This window comes from Tachyglossus aculeatus, chromosome 18 (genome assembly GCF_015852505.1).
Source record: "Tachyglossus aculeatus isolate mTacAcu1 chromosome 18, mTacAcu1.pri, whole genome shotgun sequence".
In the NCBI taxonomy this organism is placed as follows: Eukaryota; Metazoa; Chordata; class Mammalia; order Monotremata; family Tachyglossidae; genus Tachyglossus; species Tachyglossus aculeatus.
The window spans coordinates 15,369,634-15,390,874 of record NC_052083.1 but is presented as its reverse complement, the minus strand read 5'-3'; the positions used below and the strand labels follow the sequence as shown (position 1 = coordinate 15,390,874).

General features: G+C 43.0%; 1 protein-coding gene across 5 annotated transcripts in view; it reads right to left on the bottom strand.

Annotated features, from left to right (window-relative positions):
- Positions 1-21,241, bottom strand: part of COBL (cordon-bleu WH2 repeat protein) — a 236,994-nt gene that overhangs the window by 20,087 nt on the left and 195,666 nt on the right. For all 5 annotated transcript variants that reach the window (XM_038760048.1, XM_038760052.1, XM_038760050.1 and 2 more), the window contains 2 exons: positions 10,106-10,418; positions 3,363-3,466 (listed from right to left, as the gene is read on the bottom strand). In XM_038760048.1, the coding sequence (XP_038615976.1) occupies positions 3,363-3,466; positions 10,106-10,418 (417 nt within the window). The remainder of the gene's footprint in view (positions 1-3,362; positions 3,467-10,105; positions 10,419-21,241) is intronic.

Here is a 21,241-nt window from a genome sequence, read left to right as displayed (position 1 = left end):
GAGGTTGTCACTGCCACTTCATTCCCTTGGAGAGCACACATTCAACCAACTGCTAACCTGCCAGTTCTTCTGTCACACAGCTCTACTTCTCCTCGACCAAAACAGACACTATCAAGCTTCATGCTCTTTCCTTATTAGCCTCCTCTCTGGTCTCCCTGGCTCCAGTCTCTCTTCTGCTCTTATTACACACTGCTGCCCAAATCATCTTAAAAATGTCATTCAGCATACATCTCTCAACTCCTCAAAACCCTTCAATGGTAACCCACTTCTTTCTGCATCAAGCAGAAACTCCTTACCACTGGCCTTTGAGACTCTCCACCAACTTTCTACATCATAACTTCATCGACCTTCTTCACCTACTCCTCTTCAGCTCTTATTCTTGGTTAGTTCCAAGCTTATATTCTAACTGTAAATCCCTCTTGACTCCCCCACTGCCATGATCCTGTACAAGAGAAGCAGCGTGGCCTAGAGGACAGAGCATGGGCCTGGGAGTCCAAAGGATCTGGGTTCTAATCCCACCTCTTCCCCTTGTCTGCTGTGTGACCTTGGGCAAGTCACTTAGCTCCTCTGTGCCTCAGTTACCTCACCTGTAAAATGGGGATTAAGACTAGGAGCCCTATGTGGGACAGGGACATTGCCCAACCCAATTATCTTGTATCTACCCTAGTACTTAGAACAGTGCCTGGCACATAGTAAGTGCTTTGCAAATACCACAATTATTACTATTATGGAGCTCCCTCCCCATTTAAATATGCCAGTTCACAACACCTCCTACATCTGCAAAGTCCTCCTAAAATCCTTCCTGCTTCTCCCCCTGAAATTCCCAACAGCCATCCATAGAGCTTAGTAAGCTATACCCACCCTCAGCACTTCTGTACAATGAATTGTTAATTTAGCCATTTCATCCTGACATATGGGTAATGCTACCTGTTACATCCTTGTTTTTCCTTCTGTTCCCATTAGTTGTAAAGACATTAACTACCCAGTTAGACTGGATGCCTATAGGGGGCAGAGACCAGGTTTTCTGTTTCTGTTGCATCTTGTACAGTGCACTCATACAGTATGAACTCAGTAAATACTATTGATAGGTTGCTAAAGGTCTGCATTGGGTCGGGGAAGCTTTCAGCTTTGGCTGCTTTAAGGTGCTGACGGAAAGACTGGGGAGATGCATGGGATTGGAAATGGAAAGATGGAAATCTGGAAACACAGATCCAAAGGGAAATTTCAACAGAGAGAACGGAATGGGTGTTACTACCTGGCATGTGGTTCGTTCAATGTCCAAATCTCTTCCACCTCCTACTTTCCTTGATTCAGGAAAGAAAATCATGCAACACTGGGACCACTCCAAATTCAGAAGGCAGCGACTGCCGTTTGGATATTCTGGGGTGTGGAGATTCCAGAGTCACTCTCAAGTCTGTGGAGGAACTATGCTCCCTTTTTTAATTTTCCAATTGTATTTATTAAGCACTGACTTGGTGCCAGGCACTGTACTACACACTAGGGAACATACAAGCTAATCAGGTTGGACATAGTCTATGTCCTATGTGGGGGTTTCTTAATCCACAATTTACAGATGAGGTAATTGAGGCCCAGAGACATGAAATGACTTGCCTAAGGTCACACAGCAGACATGTTGGGGAGCTGGGATTAGAACCCAGGTCCTGTGGCTTCCAGCTCAACACAAAGCAGACCTAGAGGGAAAGTCTTATATCTGTAGGGTGTCCATACAGCAGGGGCTGCAGGCTGCCTATTGCAGAGCCCTGCAGGCAGATAAGGAGAGCACTGGGAATCAATCAGTTAATCAATCAATCATATGTATTAAGCATTTACAGTGCAGAGCACAGTACTAATCACTGGGAAGGGAAAAATATAACACAGTTGGCAGGCATGTTCCCTGCTTACCTGAGAAGCTTTCCCTCTAGACTGAAAGCTCATTGTACTCTCCCATGGGCTTAGTACAGTGCTCTGCAGCTGGTAAGTGCTCAATAAATGCCACTGATTGGTTGGTTGGGAATGGTTACTGGGGAAACCCTCCTCCCTACTGCCCAGAGTTCCTGGTACAGAGCTCTTAGAGGTTATGCAGGGGATACCATCACTGTGTGGAGCTAGAACTAATTGTAATCTATTTGGGACTCAAGGGTCTGAAACCTATCCTCTGCTGAACCTTAGCATTGCAATATTGGGTTTGGCAGAGATTGGTTAAGCTGCCCTGGGGAGCTCTCACTGACCTGACCCACTGGCAAACAGATTGCAGCACAAAAGCTACATAAATCCATGGAGAATAACTGTGGGATTTAAGTGCTTACTATGTGCCAGGCACTGTACTAAGCGCAGGGGGTGGACATAAGCAAATTGGGTTGGACACCATCCCTGTCCCTTGTGGGTCTCACAGTGTCAATCCCCATTTTACACATGAGGTCACTGAGGCACAGAGAAGTGACTTGCCAAAGACCAAAAAGCAGACAAGTGGTGGAGCCAGGAATAGAACCCAAGACCTTCTGACTCCCAGGCCCATGCTCTACTCACACCATGATGAAGTCTTAAAGGCCTCTGGTCTCCTGAGCAAATGAGCCAAGGCACCAGAAAGGAAGGGAGAGGTGCGCTATTCACTGTACTGGTTTTGACTGTCCATCTCCATCTTTAGTCACTTCTTCATTTCCTTTGATTCTTCCCCATCCAGTTGTACACCCGAGCTCCATCCTCTGGAGCGCTTTGAAGGGCCAGCTCCTCAATTTGGCTGACTCTCATAGTCTAGGTTAACGAGGCCTATTGTCTGGAACTGCCCAAAGCCATGAGGACCCATCAGGAAGGCTTCAGTTGGCTCAGTCAATAAATAACCACTATCCTCAGCACAACACCTCTGTGTCCCAGATAGAAAATTCAGCATTTACCTTTTACCTCATTTACAATCTTTTTTTGACAAATATCAATTTGGACCGCAAATCTGAATTACCACAGAACCAAAAGCTAGTGTTTTTCCAGCACTTCAAAGGGTCAGTGACCAGTGAGAGATTAGCCAAGAAACAGCATGGCCTAGTGGACAGAGCACGGGCCTGGGAGTCAGAGGACCTGAGTTCTAACCACAGCTCTGCCACTTGTCTGCTGTGTGACCTTGGTCAAGTCATTTAACTTTTCTGTGCCTCAGTTATCTCATCTGTATAATGGGGATTAAGACTTTGAGTCCCATGAGGGATATGAACTGGTTCCAACCTGATTATCCTGTATCTACTCCAGCACTTAGTACAGTGCCTGGCACAGTAAGCACTTAACAAGTACCATTAAAACAAACTAAAACTTAAGACAAAGGCTTTACACTACACCAAAGAAAGAATTCATTTTGCTCTGGGCTAAGGCTTTCTCACCTAGTTCCTCTAGTTCTTGAAGCGTTTCCTGCAGCTGGCCAGGAATGAAGACATCTTCCTCTTCGTTCTTTGCTGCGACTGCTTTTTCACTCGTCATGTAGGATCTTTAAAGAGAAAGAAAAGATGAAGACTATTCGTTTCTTCTCTTGTTCATCTGCAAACCATTCACACCTAGGGAAGAAAGCCACTTAAAGGGAAATCTGAAACAACCACCCTGCCCAGCTGGCCCAGATTCCACATTCTTGTCATTTACCAAGACACCCTAGGATGGAAAATGTGGACTCTTGCAACAGTTGCAGTGGGCCCAGTATGTGTCTGCCTAAAGAGTTACTAAAGCTCACGTCAATGGGAAACAGCTCCCATTCACTGAGGAGTCTGGGAGCTTGAGTTTTTATTTTGAGGTACAGAGAAAAGTCAGTGAGCAAACAGGACATTCAAAAGTAGTCACATAAAAACAGGTCCCAAAACGCAAATCGGAGTAGCAAGAACACATTCAGCTCTGCAAGGCACAGAATGTGTCTGATTGTTATTATAGTGTACTCTCCCAAGCACTTAGTACAGTGCTTTACACACAATAAGTGTTCAATAAATACAACTGAATGAATGAATGTGTAGGCCATTCTGAGGCTAAGTCAGTCAGTCAATCGTATTTGAGCGCTTACTGTGTGCAGAGCATTGTACTAAGCACTTGGGAGAGTAAGTACACTCTAACAATAAACAGACCAAATTCCCTGTCCACAGTGAGCTTATGGTCTAGAGAGGGAGACAGATATTAATAGAAATACATAAATCACAGATATAGCACATAAGTATTGTGGGACTGGGACAGGAGATGAATAAAGGGATCAAGTCAGGGTGAAACAGAACAAAAGGTTTTCTTTTCTTTTGTTTTCTTTCTTTTCATGGGCTATATGAGTAGGTTAGGACTATGTGTAATGAGACTAGTGCTTTTTCCCCTTGCACAAAGGTCCTAGGAAGGACAACTTCTAGGGGAGAGTCTGGGTTGGGTGTCAGGGTTGGAGAGAGGGCAGGCTGTATGCCTCAGGAACGCTGGTCCTCGAGACTCAGCGTAGGAACTTGGAACTCGGACTCTCTGAAGTGGCAGAGCAACTCTTTAAGGAACCGCTTCCCTCCCCTTTTCTTTTCCTAGTCTAGGGGTTTGCTGGCTACAGTTGACACTTCCTCTGAGTGCCAGCTGTGAACATCTTCTACATACTATGAACAGGGGTTTCAGGAGCTCCATTCCACTCTGTTCCTACAGGGGAAAATACTGTGTGTGGTTTGGGATTCTGGGGCTCCCTTCGCTCTTGGGCACTGGGATTTCACCCTGAAGCCAGTCAGAGTCCCTGAGTGAATTCACAAGCTCCACTCTGAGGTAACGCTTGGCCTTTGTTCTGAAAACACAACTTTCCTCTCCAAATCCACAGGGCTGGAGTGGTCAGTCAGTCATATTTATTGAGCACATTCTGTGTGCAAAGCACTCTACTAAGCGCTTTGGAGAGAGAGTACAATACAACAATAAACAGACACATTCCTTGCCCATAGTTCACAGAGGCTCTGTCACTGCTGGGGTTTTTTCCAACAAACTGAGAGCCCTTCAGAAGACGAGGAAAAGGTTTACCCGCCTTGCAAGCTTGGCCCCATGTTAAATTGATTACTGGCATGTCCCCATTTCCCATCACAATTCTCTGGTAATGCTGGTTTCTTAATGACACAGAGAGGAACTAAAGATGGGAGTTAAGGAATATAAAACAAACGTGGCCTAGACATATGCAGGGCCCAGGACTGAAAAAAAAAATAGATTAACTGCTGTCCTAGATCAATTCACAGGTCTTAGTGTTATACCACAGAATTTTTTATTGGAATTATTATTGGTTAAAAAGGACACACAGGTGAGGCCTGACAAAGATAATCAGGCTGGATACAGTTTCTGTCCACAAAGAGGTCACAGTCTAAAAGACAGGGAAAAGAAGTACTTAATCCCCATTTTACAGTTGAGGAATCCGAGACACAGATAAGGTGAGTGACCTGTTGAAAGTCACACAGCAGGTAAATGGCAGAGCTGGGATTAGAAACCAGTGCCTTTGATACCCAGGCCCTGTGATCTTTTCACTATGCCATGCTGCTTCTCACAGATAATTAAAGGTTGTCTCTAAATTCAGTGTCCTAGGCAAATCTGGTCTAATAAACTGAAGATATGCGAAAGGATAGAAAATCAGAAAGACATATCTTTTGGGAAACTGACAGTGTGGGAGACAGCAGGGCACCAAACTAAGGGTCAGATGGTGATATTACCATTCAATCTCATTTTTCTGCTTGCAAGACCTGATTTAGCACATGCATTTCCTGTACCAGTTTCACCAGCTTCACCTATGAGCTAGACTCAAGATAACACAGCCTTATAGGGTCACCAAAAATTAGGTCCTGAGATGGGGTCAGTTTACCGGCATTGAAGCAATGCTTCCTCACAACACAGCTTCCCTAGATAGAACATACGTAAGGGAAACTGGATGACTGCAGCTGCTGGAAGGTGAACTGAAACAGGATGTATGAAAGTAGCAAGGGCAAAACAAATAATTTAAAGGCATAATGACGTGTGAGATGTATGATTCTCAAACACTGGGGCAGTGAGAAAGACCTCTTAGGAGGCTAGGCAGAAATACCAGCTTGACAAGCAGCTATTAGGGAAAGTTTGCTTGTCTTAATCAGGGAGATCACAATACCAAGGGGCAGATTCTAAAGGCAGATGCCCAAAACTACTGCAAGGGGAAAAATGTACCAGGACCATAGAGAATGATCTTGGCACAAACACGGCCTGGAATAAAGTGTGGTCTTGCCAATCGTACCCACAAAATTGGATAGGATCTCTTTGTCGGCAGCATCACATTCAAATAAGGAGGACAGCACTCACCCTCTCTTTCGGTCTCATTTTTCTCTCTCACTTTCTGTTCCATTCTCTCTGTCCCCATTTCTTTCTCCCTCTTTTTCTGTGCTTGCCTTCCTATTCTCTCTTTCCCTCTCTCCTTAGATATAATATATACAGTGAAAGCATAATTCCTCCAGGATTTATGGCTGAAAAATATTTCAATTATTCATACGCTAGATTAGATGCAGTATTCTGGCACCTGATCACTAATTGAGCATGTTTACTACATTTAAATAGGAAATTTGAATCAATCAACAATGGCCATCATTGTTTGATAGGCATTAATTGACCTTCACCCCATTTTTATAAATCATAAATAGTTCAAGTGCTTAGTACGGTGCTCTGCACACAGTAAGTGCTTAATGAATACGATCAAATGAATGAATGAAATGATTCTACTTGCTCGCCTGTCCACCAGCCTGACTTAAATTAACGAACAATACTATAAAAGGATCTAGATCAGTCTCCATTTTCCCAGTTCGTGGCTCCAAAAGACTCATACTCTAAGGTGCTAATTTGACAGAACATGGGCCAAACTTTTGTTTCCAGCTGGGTAAGTGATTGCCAAAGCATAAGCACACGTCACGGGCTCAGCTCCGTGGAATGCAGAAGCCTGCCTTTCCGCTGTCCGTGGGTCTCTGTTTTCTGTTCCACAAATCTCCACTAATGTACCTCGTAAAGGGAAAGGGGACCTATGAATCATGTGAATTTGCTTTTTCAGACTCTGGCGAGAAACTCGGCAGCACTGTCATTTGGGCACCTCATATTTTATGACAGAACGGCCTGAAGGTTATCATGTTCTTTCATGAATCATAAGCGTGTGTGAGAAAATGCCATGGGTAATGTTTATCCAGTATGTACAACATGATATTTGAATGTCTCCTATTTTTCTTGGACTCCAGCCAAAGTAGACCTGTCAACAGGAGACAGGTCTATCAGTTTTAGTGGCTGTGTTTTTAAAGGAAAAAAATTATGTCAGGCTCTCTATTTACTTTTACTGAATACAAGACTGTGTACAGGACAACTTCAAATAGACTTAAACGAGTAACTGGATTCTAATATCACCTACTGCATAGCCCTATTGCTAAACCCAAGAAGTGGCCCCAGTATATATCCAATTTTCAAGCTTTGTAAAGACAGAGGAATGATTTGAATTATGTTCTAACATTGTTGGCAACAAATAGGGGCTGGATCCTTGCTTTTCCTCCAACCTCTAGACTGTGAGTTCCTTAGGGGCAGAAAATATGTCTACCAACTCTTCTGTACTCTCCCAAGTGCCTAGTACGGTGCTCAGCATACAGTAAGCTCTTAACAAATATCATTGATTGATCAACTGACCTTATACTGGAGAACAAAACAAATTAATTACTGTTCATTTGAATCTAGGCAGAAGATCTTTTTCTCAATCAATCATATTTATTGAGCGCTTACTGTGTGCAGAGCACTGTACTAAGTGCAGTACAATAAGATGTTGCACTCCATGCCCCTACTGGAACCCAGTTGGCAGAGACGAGACAGTGTGACAGTGTGATTTGCACAGCACAAAGCACAGCATTATAATCAATTCCTTCTTTCAGGTTTCAGTCCTTCATGACAGTTTTGAGGCTCATCCTTTTGCAATGGGAGACCCCATCATCACTAAAAGAAGTCACATTTTACCATAATTTATTTGGTAAAATGGGGACTGAGACTATGTGCGCTATGTGGGACAGGGACTGTATCCAACCCAATTTCCTTATATCCACCCCAGCGCTTAGTACAGTGCTTGGTATATAGTAAGCACTTAACAATGCCATAATAATAATAATTATTATTAATTTTTAGTAGTTTTAATAGTCATGGGGCATGAGTCATTTGAGACACTCATTTACTGTCATGCCAGTACTCTCCTCACTCCAAGAAAGCTGTTGTGATGCTCTGGGACCTTGGGCAAGTCGCTTAAGGCCTCTGAGTCTCGGTTTTCTCAGCTGTAAAATGGGGATTCAAAACCTGTTCTCCCTCCTTAAACTGTGACACTCTTCCCTCCACCAGTGTGGGATAGGGACTCTGTATGACTCGATTATCTTGTATTTACCCCAGCATCAAGTACAGGTTTGGTACATAGTAAGTGCTTAACAAATAGCACAATTATAATAATTATTATTATTATAATGTTGACCAATGGAGGTCCTAAAATATGCTGGATGTAAACTTGCCAGGTACAGGTACCCTGGTCTCAGGGCAATCAATCCATAGCACTTTGAACCACTTTTTATAATTGTTTGCATGCTTTTAAGGGCATTTGCTCAAAGAGCACAATATTCAGCAGGATCATGTAGCACTGTTTCAAAGGGGTTTCTTTGAATGCTGATTAGGAAGAGCTCCCCCAGAGAGCAGGAAACATACTCTAACACATTCTTTCATATCCTTTGGTATGGTCTCAATCATGGCCCTGCAGAATAGGTTGACTGTGACCGAATCTAGAATACATCCTTGCTTCACTGAATTTTTGTCAGGGAAAAGATCAGAAAGTCCTTCATATTGATACCACCAGTCAGACCATCAGGGAGTATTTTTACTAATTCCTCTTTTAGGACTTTAGTCCTAATCCCATCTCTAAAACTACTTTTTTGTTGTTGTTTATGGTTTTTGTTAAGCGCTTAGCACTGTACTAAGTGCTAGGAAACATACAAGATAATCAGGTTGGACAAAGGCCATGTCCCATATAATCCCCACTGAGGCACAGAAAAGTTAAGTGACTTCACCCTGGTCCTCTGATTCCCAGGCCTGTACTTTAACCACTAGGCCATGTTGCTTGTCTGAGTTCTGTTTGATGCTTTTATTTCCAGAGCACCTTTACTTTACCTCATAACACCCCTGCGAAGTAGGGTTCAGGTATTATTATCCCCATTTTACAGATGGGGAAACTGAGGTATGGGGAGGTTAAGTGACTTGCCCAGGCCACACAGTAGTCAGGTGGTAGAGCTGGGACTAGAACCCAGCACCTCTGACTTCCAGGGCCACAGCTCTTCCCCTGTATCACACTACCTCTCTCTTACCTACTGTGTGACCTTGGGCAAGTCACTTAACTTCTCCAGGTCTCAAGTTTCCTCATTTGTAAAATGGGGATTGAATACCTATTCTCCCTCCTACTCAGACTTTGAGCGTCATGTGGGTCAGGGACTTTTTAAACCTGATTATCTTGTATCTACCTCAATGCTTAGACAGTACTTGGCACTTAGGAAGCACATAACTACCACAGTAAGAATAGGAAAACAGATTGAAAAATCAAGATGTACTTGGAATTGTGCTTTAAATTTCTCTTTAAAAAACCTAAGGCTGGATGTTGATTGGTGGGCCATGAGATCCACAGAAATTCCTTTTCTCCCCCTGTACCTCTCCAACCGGTTCCAAGTCAAGGAGTCACTTTCAGAGTTGCGTGTCAGAAGCTAAGGAATAGCTGCCCCTCAAACCCCATCCCTGTGTCATTTCAGGGGTTTATTATATCACTCTCCCAAGCACTTAGTTCAGTGCTCGATCCACAGTAAGCACTCAAATACCATTGAGTGACTGGTTAGTTAATACAGTGTTCAGCACATAATGAGTTCTCAGTGAAAAAGACAAAAGACAAAAAAGGGTTAGCTCACTGTCCTGCACACTATCAGACCATCATGCAGTCTCGCCCACTTCTTAGACTGTTCAAGAGCTACTGGGACCGTGGCAGAGGAAACAACAAAATAGGAAGACAGTGCATCTGGTTTCTCATGTCCCAGAAACCCTTCATCTCCACACTTTAACTTCAGTCAGATCTCCAACTGTCATAAAAGGGGGCACTTACCTCTGATTAATAATCCCAGAGTCATCGCTCTCATCCGAAGTACTCCTTTGGGGGCAAAATTCTGCCACATCAGTTCCATCTAGGTCAGCAGCCTCTTCCTGATCTGAAGCCAGCATGTCTTTTGACTTCACGCCATTGTTTTGGGAATCCAGAGAGATGATGTCTGAGGGAGAACTCAAAACTCCAGAATCTTCAGTTGTGTCTTCTGATGCAAAATAACTGCTAACAGATGCAGTCTCTTCCACCTCAGACAGTTCCATCCCCACCTCATCCTCCACAGCATAAGTATTATCATGAACAAGTGCCTGACTCACTGCACAAAACATATTCGAGACAGTTAGCATAAACCAATCCCCATTTGTCATTATCCAATAAATAGAACGTGGCTCTGCCTAGTTCATCTTAAGTTTGGATCTCAAGGTGCGCACAATTCAGTGTGTGATTATTTCAGAAGCCAGAGATATCCAGCCACCAAATTGTGAGACTGAATGAAACTTCAATGGAACCTGACTGTGGATAAGCCAAAGGAAAATAATGTCCCCAAAACCCATCACTTAACCTATGAAAAAATTGTTGGATCAGGAATATTTCTGTGAGCTACTCTACTTTCATTCTCAAATAACTTATACTCCCTTTCTAGTTAAAATGAATACATTTGGGAAGAGTTTTTAAAGGGAGTTCGAGAATAAAATGCTTGCGTTAATTTTAGGTTGGTGGTTTTTGCCTAGAGTTATTTCAATTCTTTAACCCCAGGTCGATTGAGGTTAAGGAAAGTTAAATACAGGATACACGTAATTGAGATTTTTATAAGTGAAAATTGATCTGAAAATTAGTAAAACTGGTATAATCATTTTGGTAACTGGTTGCATAAATACACAACCTAAAAATAATTGTAAAATACCCAGTAGTACTCCTGAAATCTGGTTTTGATTGTTGAGGGGGGTGCCAGTGTGTCTAAAAAGAAGGGACTGGAGATTGACCTTAAAATAAAATATAATGAAGCCAAACAAAAGGCTCTTTGACAGAAGGGGCATTACCATTAGGCACCAACACTGATTTATGACAGAAGCAATCAAAATCAGAGGGTTTGTGAACCAATGGATTGCTACCTAGCTTTAGGCCTTGCAGACAGTGAGCCCAAATGCCCATCTGATGCCTACAGGCTGCACCGTTTTCTTGTCATCACGGAAAGGGAGAGCAACTTCCTTCCTGGGATCCTCCTCCTCGTTATCAACTAGTTGAAGCCAGGGCACCCTCGAGAAACCAGAACATTTCTGACTAGCCAGCTCCACCATGTGCCGTCCCCGTTCTGGTCTCAGCGACGGGCCTGGGCTAGAGTAGGTCTACCTCAGAGAAGAGATGAGAAGGGATGGCTGTACTCACAAGGGCAGCTATACAGGCAATGCATTGCCAGCAGAGTAATTCTGCTCTGCCCTCAGGACAAGCCTCCTGACTGGACCCTGGTTCCTTAAGGTCAAGCTCGACCCAAGGACAACCAACACTGCTTCTATCCTGGGCACGATGGCAGGGGTGGGAGATGCATCATCCTGGCTGACTTAAACCTCTATAGGGGTCTCACATGGACCCGAGGCAGCATGTTCTCCTCCTATGCAGCCAGCAGAATCCAGCTCATTAATAATAATGAGTGGGATAGCAACAGCTGTGCTGCTCCAGCTAGCTAAGCTATCTAAGAATGTTATTAAGTTAGTTTGACCTTATTTTCTCTGTGGAGACCCTTTTTTTTTCCCTCAATGGAAATGAAAGTCTAAGACAAATTTTGAAATAAACATTTCTAAAGGAACTATAGGGCACTGCCTATTTCATCATAGCTCTGAAGAACAGAAAACCCAGAGATAGGCTGATATTAAAATGGATTTAAGAATAACAATTCCACTGAATAATGTGTCCAAAAACAACTCCAAAAAAGCAAAATCCCCTTTTGAAACTAAAAGTACATTAAAGAAAACAAAAGTCAGAGACAAAATAAGGAAAACCCAGAACAGTTCACTGCAGAAAACGAGATTTTTAAGAAAGAACATACAGAGTGGAAGGATAGTTTGAGTAAATGCACAATGCAGTATCTCAAGTGCTCAGTATAGTGCTCTGCACACAATAAGTGTTCAATAAATACCATTGATTGATTCTTGATGCAACAAATGCAAAGGTAGAAAAAATCTTCTCCTTTGCTTTATTCCTGGCTTATGGCTAGACCTAAATATTACAAGTATGGACATGAATTATGTCATCAGGATTAATATATCCCTAACACTTTCTGCTAATGATTTGTTGAAAAATTGTCAATTCCGTGGCACATGTGCAAGCACACACACACACACACACTCTGAAAATCATCTATAAAATGTCACACTCGGGAACGTCAAATTCCTAACTGTAAATAGGTGGGGTGTCCGTCAGCTTTCCTTTCCACATTGGACCCTCTCAGCTTTGTGAAAGTCAGCTGCAGCCTACAAAGTGCTGGGTTGTTTGGCCTTCTGATTCTCCTCCCCTTCCCCCGGGCCCCGCCAGTGAATCACTAGGTCAGTTACGAGATTCAACCTTTTTTTTTTCCTATTTTGTTTCTCAGTCTTGGGGCATTTTTTGTTGTTGTTGTTTTCTAAAAGTATCAAAAGACAATCGGGCAGTAGCTCACCACTAAAGAATGCAGCCTTCTTCTTTTACACAAAGACAAACTTCCCTCCAAATCCAGGAAACTGCAAGCTAACAGTGAATCATGAAAAAAAATCACACATTCCATATGATACACATACGTGCACAGATTGTGTGGGTGTGCAAGCGGCACCTATGGAGTATGTGCATACATCATTTTTCAGTTTTTAATATGTTTGAATTCTTTCTTTCCAAGCTTTTTTTTAAAATGAGGATTCTTCTCCTCATGATTTCAGTCAGGATAGAGGAATTCTCAAGTTTCTAAACCAATCTTCTCCCTCCTTTTATTAAAGTTTAGTAGCCCAGTCCAGAAAATTTAATTCACCCTGTCCAAACTTTCTGTTCTTGTGGTAAACATGTTAGTTCCCTTGGCTAAATTTGATTTGTTGCCATTCTTAGCTGGCAGGGTCCATATACAATTTATATCCATCAGGGATTTAAACAAGTTGGAGTAGCTGAATCCTGCTCTCCGGTGACATTTCCCTAATCCCATTTTTTTCTCACCTCTTCCAGCACTATTTTCCAGTATGGTTTAGTACCATCTTTCCCAAGTGAATCTTCTATTTTCATTCCTTCCACTGCACTTTCTCCCTTTAAACACTTAGCCATGACTTTACATTTAGCCTTATTTATCTTGGCACCCTACATATCAACACATTTATGATAAATTGTAAACCACTAGTGTTGATGCTGTCTATATAAGCAATTACTGATCCTAATGCCTCTTTATTATTTCTTCTTTTTAATCTCTGGTCTGAATTTGTATAGTCCTTCAGCAGATTGTCCCGACAGAGGGTCTATTGACCAGACATATAATTAAAGGATTATGCCCTTGGAGCAGCGTGGCTTAATGGAAAGAGCACGGGCTTGGGAGTCAGAAGTCATGGGTTCAAATCCTGGCTCTGCCACTTGTTGGCTGTGTGGCTTTGGGCAAGTCACTTGACTTCTCTGTGCCTCAGTTACCTTATCTGTAAAATGGGGATTAAGACTGTGATCCCCACGTGGGGCCACCTGATCACCTTGTATCCCCCCAGCACTTAGAACAGTGCTTTGCAAATAGTAAGCGCTTAACAAATACCATCATCATTAGGGCATTTGGTATTCATTCTCCCCAACCTCAGCCCCATAGCACTTATGTACATATCTGTGAATTATTTATTTTTATTAATGACTGCCTCTCCCTCTAGACTGTAAGCTCACTGTGGGCAGGGAATTTATCTACCAACACTACTGAATGGTACTCATCCAAGAGCTTAGTACAGTGCTCTGCACAAAGTAACGTGCTCAATAAATACCACTGATTGATCGATGGATACCTTGATGCAGCCCTCTTGTTAACACTTTGAGCCTTCAGCCCCTCAAATCAATCAACCAACCAGCCAATGGTATTTTTTGAGTGCTTATCAAGGGCAGAGCACTGTACTAAGCACTTGGGAGAGTACAACACAGAGTTCATTCATTCATTCAGTCATATTTATTGAGCACTTACTGTGTGCAGAGCACTGTACTAAGCACTTGGGAAGTACAAGTTGGAAACATATAGAGACGGTCCCTACCCAACAGTGGGCTCACAGTCTAGAAGGGGGAGACAGAGAACAAAACAAAACATATTAACAAAATAAAATAAACAGAATAAATATTTACAAATAAAATAGAGTAATAAATGCGTACAAACATATATACATATATACAGGTGCTGTGGGGAGGGGAAGGAGGTAAGACGGGGGGAATGGGGGGGAGGGGGAGAGGAAGGAGGGGGATAAGAGTTGGTAGGCATGTTCCCTTCCCAGATGGTCACAAGGTCTCTGTAAAGGTACCAAGTATCCCTTGGTTCTATTACAAATGGCCAAATTGAGAGTCAATAGAGTTCAGAGATTCACTCATATTCACCAACAGTGTTTACTTAGTTCTTTCTGTCTGCTGAACTCTTGGTAAACATTCAAAGCATCCATCGCTAGTCTAGGGGAACTCATAATCTAAAGAGGGAGACAGTAGGCATAAATGGATTGAGGTAATGCAGTTATTAACAAGAGAACAGATGTAAATAATAAGTGAATAAACTGAAAATATACCAAAACATTGGAGTGCTGAGATGCAGGATGGCATGACACAAAGGGAAGGTGTTCTGCCTGGTAGGCAAACAAGCAAATAATGGTAATAATAATAATTGTGGTATCTGTTAAGCACTTATATGTGTCCCGCACTGTAGAGAAGCAGCGTGGCTCAGCGGAAAGAACCTGGGCTTTGGAGTCTGAAGTCAGGGGTTCAAATCCCGGCTCTGCCAATTGCCAGCTGTGTGACTTTGGGCAAGTCACTTCACTTCTCTGGGCCTCAGTTCCCTCATCTGTAAAATGGGGATGAAGACTGTGAGCCCCCTGTGGGACAACCTGATCACCTTGTAACCTCCCCAGTGCTTAGAACAGTGCTTTGCACACAGTAAGCGCTTAATAAATGCTATCATTATTATTATTATTATTATTACTAAGCACTGGGGTAGATGCACATTAATCAGGTTGTACACACTCCCTGTCCCACATGGGGCTCACACTCATAATCCCCATTTTATAGATGAGGTAACTGAGGCCCAGAGAAGTTAAATGACTTGCCCCAGGTCACATGGCAGACATGTGGCAGAGCCGGAATTAGAACCCAGGTCCTTCTCACTCCCAGGTCCGTGCGCTATCAACAAAGCCATGCTGCTTCTCTTATGAAATCTACAACCTGCCCCCAGCCCAATACCCATTTCTCTTTTAGTTCGGCCCAATCCAACTTCCAGGGGAAATGCGGGGAGGAGTTGTGTATGTGCAATGTATCACATAGGCTGTCACCCCTACTTCTGCTGAGATTTATAATCCCAGCAGCTGTAGGCTTCCAGGCCTGAGAGAGATCGTGTACACATGCAACTAGATGTCAGCCGACGGGGGTCAGAAGGGAGCCGACACCAGAGAGAGGAGTCACCTGTGCCCGGCTCCAGCCAACTGCCTTTCCCCGAGCCCATCCAACACCTGTCGGCTGAACTTGGTGAACTGCTCAGGGCGGCTGCTTCTGCTTAGTAGCTGCCAGAGTGCGGATATCAAAATGCTTTTGGAAAAGTCAAGGAAATCATCTCAGAGGTCTTGCTGTTGCTAGTTTGTGGGCATTTCTCCTCTATCTGTCTTGCTGCAAAGATCACAGATGCCACCCTCACACCAAGAGTGAGCATTTCACAGTTAGTGGCAGCATCTTTGAATATTAAAAAATACCTCTACATATAATGCAAATCACTCGGGAACAAGAAGAAGAGAAAAAGAGAAAGAGACAGAGAAAGACAATGAATGCACACTTGTAGGTTAGAGTTAGGTTTCATAAGGCTGAGAACATTTGGAAGATGAAGATTTCACTGAAAGCTACTGAAGAATACAATGCATATCACTCAACCACATTTACAGAAAGAGAGAGGGTGTGAAAGACAGAGAGAGAGATAGCACACATGGTTGTAGCTTAGAGTAAGTGTCCATGTGAGCCCGCTGTTGGATAGGGACCGTCTCTATATGTTGTCAACTTGTACTTCCCAAGTGCTTAGTACAGTGCTCTGCACACAGTAAGCGCTCAATATTGAATGAATAAGGCTGAGAACATTTTGAAAGATGAAAAATTCACTGAAAACCACTGAAGGATGCAATGTCAAGCAGGAAAGGGATATGGTAAAGAAAGACCTCTGTATGAATGGAAATGATATTCTTTAAAATAGTACTGTAAATTAATGGAAAACAGCATTCTTTGGGAAAAAGCAGTAGACTAGGTTTCCAGCCCAAGATCCTCTCCATGATAGGGGTTGGTGGAAAGGTTCTCCACAGTTTTCTGGCAACCACTGGTTCTGAGTGGTGGATTTTGGCAATGCTTAGCATGTGCAGTGGTGGTCTGATGCAAGCCAAGCAGATTTCAGGATCTGAGTCAAGGGGTTGTAAAGGTGATTGCCACTAGCCACCTCTGAGAACAAAGTTTTTGGCATGAATTTTGACTGCATAAAATCCCCCATCTCCTAGCGATTAACGAGCCTCTGCAATAAAACATCATTCTGTTAGGTGATTAAAGAAACCACAGAAAAGAGGCCAATTGCTGAACTGAACATTTGTTTTGGTTTAAACTTTAGTGCTCATGTGTAGTGTTGATCAGTTTTGTCTTGGTTCCTTTAAAGATAGTGTGGTTTCATCTCCCAGGAAAACCCTGAAAAATTCACATTTCAAGCCAATTGGAAATAACGGCCTAAAAATGTTTCTATTGATGACTCCCTTCATTTTCAATCTATCTATGGATTCTAATCTAGAATTATAAATGTGTGCTGCATTAAGGTTTAGCTAATCAATGGTATCAATTTTCCTAATTTAAATTCTTGAAATGACATTCTGTTGAGGCCAAAATTTCATAGGCCATCATTTCTAGGCACCTTTCATGGTTGACCTCCTTGATGGTAAGCAGCTTTGGGAAAATTTCTTCTTTATGGGAAAAGAGCATAATGTTTTGTTTACAATGGAATGGAAATCTAGGAAAATTGGTGGCACAGTGCTTGGCATTTAACAAGTGCCACAATTATTATTTTCAAATCCGAGTCTCAGGATCTCAGGTTTGACAATAATAATTATGGCACCTGTTAATTCATTCATTTGTATTTATTGAGCGCTTACTGTGTGCAGAGCACTGTACTAACTGCTTTGTTGACTATGTATCAAGCACTGGGGTAGATAAATGTAAGCAGATTAGACACTACCCCACTTTCACATGCATCTCAGTGTCTAAGTGGAAGGGAGAACAGGTACCTTCTCCCCATTGTACAGATAAGGAAACTAAGGCCTAGAGAAGTTTATTACCTTGTCCAATGTCAAACAGCAGACAGATGACAGAGCCAGGATTAGAACTCAGGTATTCTGACTTTTAGTTTTGACTAGGCCATGCTGCATTTTTGTGGCAACTTTTTTGTGGAAATTTGGAGAAAAGGGCCGGGAATCTGTATTAAGCCAACACATGGAGGGGAACAGTGGAATTTTTTTTTAACTATAAAAGACCTGGTTTTGATTACTTTTCAGAGAGGATACAGTAACATGAATGTCATATTACCTTCAACCCAACGCCAAACTAGATGAGGCCTAGCATTAAGCATATGTTTAAAATTGAGTATGGAATTTTCTACAGCCTCACCACACTTGACATGTGTTTGGTACATTTAAATTGGGGGCCCACTGCAAAAATGTAAAATGCCATTTCTACGTGTCCTTACACATATTTTCATTCTGTTTCAAAGAAAAGTGTGACGGGTAAGACAAAGTCATTTTGCTTAAGCAAATGTGTTTCTGGATTTCAGAGAGTTTTTTTTTTTCAGCCAAGTGGAACATTCTTAATCTGAATTTTAAAAAGTGGAATGATCACACTGGATGGCAGAATCACCACCAGTCACCCCCATCTCCCAAAAATTCAAGGCACCATGCCAATAAAGCACCTTAAAACATCCTTGCACTGGACACATGACAGGAGGCTGCCAGTCCCCTTGCCCTCTAGAAAAATCTTGGGTGTTTGGGGGGGCGGGGGGGGGGGGCTGGCAAAATCAAATTGCTTGAGAGGAAAACTATGTCTTCCACCAAGCTGAAGCCAGCTTCCAGTTCACTGAGGGTACAACCCTAAAATGAAGCAGCCATGCAAATACCCTTCCCACCCTGGCCATGCTGAGCCAGACTCTCAGGGCAAAAGCAGACAACCTTATCACCTTCAAACAGTGCCCAACAATCCTGCCGCAACCTATCTAGAATCTAGAGATTCCTACCCACCCAGGATTGAGATGTCACGGAAAAGTGCTGGGCTTTGATTTGAGATCACACCACAATTCTGGGCCTATTTGGGCAATGGTATCCTTTAGTATCCTCTCCATCAATCGGTCATATTTATTGAGCACTTACTGTGTGCAGGGCACTGTACTAAGCACTTGGGAGAGTACACTACAATGCAGTTGATAGACACATTCCCTGCCCAAAGTAGGCTTACAGTCTGGAGGGGGAGACTAACATTAATATGAATGAATTACAGATAGGAACATAAGTGCTGAGGGGCTGAGGGAGGGTGAATAAAGGAGCAAATCCAAGTGCAAGGGGGACTCAGAAGGAATTGGGAGAAGAGGAAATGAGGGCCTAGTCAGGGAAGGCCTCTTGGAGGAGACATGCCTTCAGTAAGGCTTTTAAGGTGGGGAGAATTGATTTTCTGTCAGATGTGAAGAACCAGGGCATTCCAGGCCAGAGGCAGGATGTGGATGAGATAGACCAAGATCAAGGTACAGTGAGTAGGTTTGGCATTAGAAAAGCGAAATGTGTGGGCTGGGTTATAGAGGGAAATCAGGGAAGTAAGTAGGAGGGGGCAAGGTGATTGAGTGGTTTTAAACTAATGGACAGGAGTTTCTTTTTGATGTGGAGGTGGATGGGCAACCTCTGGAGGTTCTTGAGGAGTGGGGAAACATACTGAACAATGATCCTGGCAGCAGAATGAAGAATGGACTGGTGTGGGGGGAGAGAGAGGAGGCAGGGAGGTCAGCAAGGAGACTGATGCAGTAATCAAGGTAAGAGAGACAGGATAAGTGCTTGGACTAACATGGTGGCAGTTGGATGGAGAGGAAAGGGCTGATTTTATCAATGCTGTGAAGGTTGAACCCATAGGATTTAATGACAGATTGAATGTGTAGGCTGAATAAAGGATTCCCCTATAAAGGCTGCCTAACTAATTTTCCTGTAATGGAGAGCAGTGAAGCTATCCCGCTATGTTTTACAGTTAGCTGTATCACCTGTATTCTAAAAGTTTATGGTTAAGGTGACATAACCTACAGGAGATCAAACCCAGTGGTGGCAGGCATGTAGTACTATAATAATATAGTAATAATATATCACTAATTTCATAATACATTCATAATATATTATAATATAATAATTAAGTTACTATAATGATAATTACGGCACTTGTTAAGCACTTACATCATGACCAGCACTGTTCTAAGTGTTGGGCTAGATAGAAGTTAATCAGGTTGGACACAGTCCCTGTCCCATATGGGGCTCACACTCTTATCTCCATTTTACTGATGAGAGAACTGAGGCACAGAGAAGTGAAGTGACTTTCCCAAGGTCACACACAGCAGTCACGGTGCTAGGCTTAGACAATGGAGGTATTCATATGTCATTCTCTTATTTGGTTTCATTCTTTCTGCCAAGCAAACCTGTGGGGAGTGTTTGGATTGAGTGATCATTTTCTGGGTTCTGTAGGAGGATTTTCCTTTCTCAGGAAGGGCTTCATTTTGTATTGGGAGTGTGCGTTACAGCACACTGATGTGTGGTTTTCCTGCTTTATCATGAGCTCAGGGAGGGTAGGGAAAGTGGCTTTGAGGGACTCAACCTACCTGCCAAATTGTGTTTGGACCATTTTAATCCCCTTTAGTCCCACATCTCATACTCTGCAGATGGTGGGCATTTCACAGATGGTTAAAGTTCATGCAAATATATAGACAAACCTGTTTTTGTGGCATGGAAGCAGCATGGCCTAGTGGAAAGAGCCCAGGCCTGGGAGTCCGAGGACCTGGTTCTAATCCTGGCTCCGCCACCCACCTGCTGTGTGACCCTGGATAAGTCACCTTAATTCTCTGTGCTTCAGTTCCCTCAACTGTAAAATGCAGATTCAATATCTGTTCTCCCTCCAATCTAGACTGCGAGCCCCAAGTGGAACCTAATTATCTTGTGTCTCCCTGAGCACTTAATACAGTGTTTGGCACACAGTAAGCACTTAAGAAATACCACAATTTTTACAGTTTACCAGTGGAGTTTCATTGATTTTGGCAAGATGCAAAGATTCCAAGTTCTTTGTATAGAGGGTGAAGTTGTTGAGACAATATAATGGTTCCTGGAGCTGAGGGTATTCACAATAATAATAACAGTAACAATTATGGTATTTCTTAAGCACTTAAATGTGCCAGGCACTGTTTTAAGCACTGGGGTAGATACAAGATAATCAGGTCGGACACAGCCCCTATCCTAATATAGGGCTCTCAGTCTTAATCTCCACTTTGCAGATGAAGGCACTGAGGCCCAGAGAAGTTAAGTGACTTGCTCAAGATCACACAGCAGACAAGTGGCAGAGCCAGGACTATAACACAGGTCCTTCTGACTTCCCAGGCCCATGCTCTTTCCATTAGGCCACGCTTCTTCTCCGTGGTCTCAGTTCTCTCTGAAATTCTCTTTGAGCAGACACTTTGTCAGCTCCTTACCAACCAACCTCTTCCTATGGTGCTGCTGACAGCCTGGGCATCATGTGTGGATGGCTTGGCACCACCCATCACCACTACTGGAAAAACAATTCCCGTGCCTATCCTGCTCAATGATGCAATACTCTTGCCCACCAGCCCTAGAAGTAAGGCTGCTCAAAATTGGCCCCTTGATACCTGAAGAGCCCTCTTTAAAAGCGAAATAC